Source organism: Corvus brachyrhynchos, unplaced genomic scaffold, assembly GCF_000691975.1.
Source record: "Corvus brachyrhynchos isolate BGI_N302 unplaced genomic scaffold, ASM69197v1 scaffold56, whole genome shotgun sequence".
Classification (NCBI taxonomy): Eukaryota; Metazoa; Chordata; class Aves; order Passeriformes; family Corvidae; genus Corvus; species Corvus brachyrhynchos.
This window is the reverse complement of record NW_008238664.1, coordinates 3,692,847-3,697,263: the sequence shown is the minus strand read 5'-3', so window position 1 is coordinate 3,697,263 and position 4,417 is coordinate 3,692,847. Positions and strand designations below refer to the sequence as shown.

The window sequence follows — 4,417 nt, the reverse complement described above, 5'->3', positions numbered from 1 at the left end:
TTCTCATCCTGCCTAGAGAAAGAGTATCTGTTCTTACTGCTGAAACAGTTTTCTCCTCCTTTATCCACAGCTGGCCAAGACACAAGGGAATGTGTTTGCCACAGATGCCATCCTGGCCACACTGATGAGCTGCACTCGCTCTGTCTATTCCTGGGATATCATTGTCCAGAGAGTTGGATCCAAGCTTTTCTTTGACAAGAGGGACAACTCAGATTTTGGTGAGGAAAAGTCATGAAAGGAATTTCTGTTGCAGTAGCTAAAGGGTGTGATTTTCTTTATGGTTATTTGAGTTTATTCTGTGTCTCAGTGTCCACACTGAGCCCCCTGAACAAGCTAATTACTGCAGTACATGTGATAGCTGTGTGGGGAACTTCAGTATTGATCTGCTCTGATGTGGGGCTAGAAACTCTCTAAAGCTGACATAGTTACTCCCCCAAGTATAACCACTTGCATCTGGTTTTCTTCCCAGACCTCCTGACAGTGAGTGAAACAGCCAATGAACCACCACAGGAAGAGGGCAACTCCTTTAATTCTCCTCGCAACCTGGCCATGGAAGCTACCTACATCAATCATAACTTCTCCCAGCAGTGTCTGAGGATGGTAAGGTGGAACAGTGATGAGTAGTGGGGTCTGTGTTTCAGAGTCTCAAGAGGAAACTTCATTAAGGCTGCTTTAGTACAGCACAGAAGCATTTTAATTGACAGTTGTGTTACACCAGTGGCCTTTCAGTTTTGAAGGAGGTGGGATTATTTCTGGTGAGATGTTGTAGAAAGGTTTTCACCTTGATTTCACAGACAAGTCATCCTACTCCCATTGATGATGCAGACAGGCTTCTCAGTACACTTAATGAAGCCTAAGTGCCAGTAAAAGTGCTGCTTATAGTGCTGTGACTAATGTGGGCATAAGGCTTTCATCAGCTGTCTTAATGTTTTGGTTTTTCTCTACATCAGGGAAATCAGCTACTGTTGCTGTAAAAGAGTATTTTTCCAATAGAGGAGAGCTGTCTCCTAACATGCTCTGCTGTTTTCATCTGCAGGGAAAGGAGAAATACAAGTTTCCCAACCCAAACCCCTTTGTGGAGGATGACATGGATAAAAATGAAGTAGCTTCTGTTGCATACAGGTAAGCTGTTCTCTCTGATGTTTGTCATGGGGGCAGGATGTTAAGTGTGATACGGAGGCAAAACAGGTTAGGAGTGTTACTTACAGAAGCTTTACCTTGAAAAGGATTCATGGATGACCTCACAGTGAAAAGACGGAGGAGGAGAGGATTTTGCTGAGTGTTTACATGGATCTGGAAGAGAACAAAGGTCAGAAATAACCAGTTGGATTGTTTATTGGCAGATACCGAAGGTGGAAGCTGGGAGATGATATAGATCTCATTGTCCGCTGTGAACATGATGGAGTGATGACAGGAGCCAATGGAGAAGTGTCATTCATCAACATCAAGACACTGAACGAGTGGGATTCGAGGGTGAGGAAGAACAAGATCCCCAAGCTAGCTCTAACTGCTTCACTGCTGCCTGACATGCCAGGTACAGCAGGAAAGATGAGACAAACATCTGGCGGTGTCCCCCGGGTGTTACATTCCACTAAGGAGTATAACTTTGGTGGACAAGCAGTGCTGATGGGATTCTCCCCCAAATGTGAGGTAGCTGGCTTGAACCCTTGTCCCTGGGTGTTCAGCACAGTAGCCAGTCTGTTCCTATGGTTCTCTTTAGAATTCTTCCTTCACAAACTACCTTTGTAACCAGTGCCACTAATGTTGAGCAATCCCAGCTGTTTGCATTTGTCCCTTCCCGGTGCAAGAGCTTTCCCTGTAGGCTGCAGGTCACATTCCCTCAAGTGGTACCGTAGGGTAGACAGAAGCAGCTTCCTTATGTGATGACGAAATGGCTGAAGAGATGGCTGCTGCTGGCTTGTCAGGCTGACCCTGGTTCTGATTCTCCTCAGTATTGCAATGGGGTAGACTGGCGCCAGAAGCTGGACTCTCAGAGAGGGGCTGTCATTGCCACAGAGCTGAAGAACAACAGCTACAAATTGGCCCGCTGGACGTGCTGCGCGCTGCTGGCTGGATCAGAGTATCTTAAACTCGGGTAAGGGGGAGGTTCACACCAAATACCTTCCAGGTGCGTTTTCCATGATTGAATTTCATGTATGTCTGAGTGAAGCATTTACAAAATGAGTAATCCTAAAATCACCGTGTTTGAGTGGCCAAGAAAGGAAAGCTTGTGGTGAGTGCCCCAGCCTTGGTGTAAGCTGCTTCCTCTCCGCATCCAGCTGAGACTGACCCCACACGTGTGAGGGGCAGGTGGCCTGCGTGGGCTCTCAGCCTGTTTGCTGTGGCACCAACAAGGGAAATAAACACAGTAGCTGTGGTGCCTGTCAAGAATCTGATTGAGATGCTCAGTGCCTGTTACTGAGAAATTGAGTGGTGGGGGGAGATACGGCCACAGCATTTTTTAAACTATCAGCTTAAAATCAGTTGAGTACTGTAGGTAGTGAACAAGAGGCTTTTGCTAAGTAAGTTCTAGTGGTTCTGCAACCCTCGGTTCCATCCACAGATGTGGAACTGATGCTTTTGCATCTTTTTCATTCCAAACTCCCAGGTAATCGTGCTATTGCTTAATTTTATCTATGGGGCTAATTCTTCTTTTATCTTTTGTACCTCTGCATCCGATTTGGGGATTTCCAGGTGCATTACAGATTGACAGTTTGTAGCCAGGAGATCCTCTTAGCTTTCAGTGTTGGAGTACTAGGATTTTTCAGCCCAGAAAATAAGATGATCATGCTGCTTTTCTTGCTGGTGTTCTTCTGCTGTCTGGGCTTAATCTCCTGATACCCCTCTGGTTACTTCTTGCCCCCTAGGTATGTATCCCGTTACCATGTGAAGGACTCTGCCCGCCATGTGATCCTGGGCACGCAGCAGTTCAAGCCAAATGAATTCGCCAGCCAGATTAATCTGAGCATAGAGAATGCCTGGGGCATCCTGCGATGCGTCATTGACATCTGCATGAAGCTGGATGAGGGGAAGTACCTCATCCTCAAGGACCCCAACAAGCAGGTGATCCGGATCTACAGTTTGCCTGATGGCACCTTCAGCTCTGATGAAGATGAGGAGGATGAGGAGGAAGAAGAGGAAGAGGAAGGTTTGTAGCATACTTGGTGCTTTATGCTTTTAAGTGATGTGCTGGTGTGGATGAAAAGGGGAGTGATGTATGATGAAGACCACAGCTAAAGGGTCAGATCTGACCAGTGCAATGGCAGGAGAGGAACGAGGCTGGAGAATGTGTGGTCCCAAGGATGAGACTCAGTGGAAAAGGTGGTGGGTCACATTGGGAGTACTCAGCTGGAAGAAAAAGGAGAGGAGAGTTGGGAATGCAGATGTTGTGCCTCTGTACAGATACTTGATGAGGACTGATTTTAGCAGGGGCGGGGGAGGAGGTCCCAGATCCAGAGTACTGTCTGGGAAATAAAAAACCTGCCAAGAAGCCCTACATTCAGCGGCCCCAAGGTCTGCAGGAGTGGGTGGGTGCTAATTTCTGTTGGTACTGGGATATTTTTTGACTGCAGTTTTAGAAGTGGCAGTGACTATAAGGTGACACATTTAAAATGCATGGTGATGGAGCGCAGTTGAGGGAACATGGTGAAGGCTTTTAGTGACTCTTGAAGCTGAGCAATCACTGGCTGGTCAGGATGGGAGTTCTGGAGGATCAGTGGTGCCCAGTGGACAGTGCCTTCCCTTTGCTGCCTAAAACCATCTGTGACCCCTGACGTGAGACCTCTGTGTGCTCAGTTGACAGTGGGAAACCCTTTACCCTAGAGCTCTTGCTTCTTTGATAGGAAAAATATCTCCCAGCTTATTTTTAGGCTGTAAGCGTAGCCTGGCTGCTCCGGATTTTATTATGGAAATGTTAGTTAGGTTGCTGTGTAATCTGCTCAGGAATGTAAATTGTGTAATTCCAAATGACGTGTATGTGGTCTTGGCTGATGGGCAGGTTTGTTGGGAAGCTGGGGGGAGGCAGGGAGACAGTTGGAGGTGGTATACATCTCCCGAAGTGGCAGCCGTGCTTTTTTTTGTGTTCCTTGTGGCATTTCCTTGACAGCAAGGGTTTAATTTTGGGGTTTGGGCTGTTTCCTTTCCCCAGCTGCATTTACTTAATTTCTGTTCCTCTTCTTTTTCAGAGGAAGAGAGCTGAACCCCGTAGCCAGCACCGGGAGGCTGCAGTGCCCGGGCAGCTCCGGTCCCTGGGGGTGGGCTGTGGCTGCACCTTGGCCCTGGCTGTGCTGCACATAGATCATAAACGGGGGGAAACAGGAATAAAGTTGATTTTGCCGAGTGCCGGCGCTGTTTTGTGTGTCTGTGTACGCCTGGCTCGGGTGCCCCCCGCGGTCACGGCTCCGTCCCGCGCCTGCCC

General features: G+C 47.9%; 1 protein-coding gene across 3 annotated transcripts in view; it reads left to right on the top strand.

Moving 5' to 3' along the window:
* Positions 1-4,341, top strand: part of EIF3D (eukaryotic translation initiation factor 3 subunit D) — a 7,323-nt gene extending 2,982 nt beyond the window's left edge. For 2 of the 3 annotated variants that reach the window (XM_017737866.1, XM_008636409.2), the window contains exons 8-14: positions 71-218; positions 470-600; positions 1,037-1,122; positions 1,344-1,473; positions 1,953-2,095; positions 2,868-3,148; positions 4,185-4,341. In XM_017737866.1, coding sequence (XP_017593355.1) covers positions 71-218; positions 470-600; positions 1,037-1,122; positions 1,344-1,473; positions 1,953-2,095; positions 2,868-3,148; positions 4,185-4,198 — 933 coding nt within the window. In that variant the 3' untranslated portion in view covers positions 4,199-4,341. Of the gene's footprint in view, positions 1-70; positions 219-469; positions 601-1,036; positions 1,123-1,343; positions 1,535-1,952; positions 2,096-2,867; positions 3,149-4,184 lie in introns of all 3 variants that reach the window. The other variant, XR_001863175.1, reaches the window with a different exon arrangement.
* The last annotated feature ends 76 nt before the right edge of the window (positions 4,342-4,417 follow it).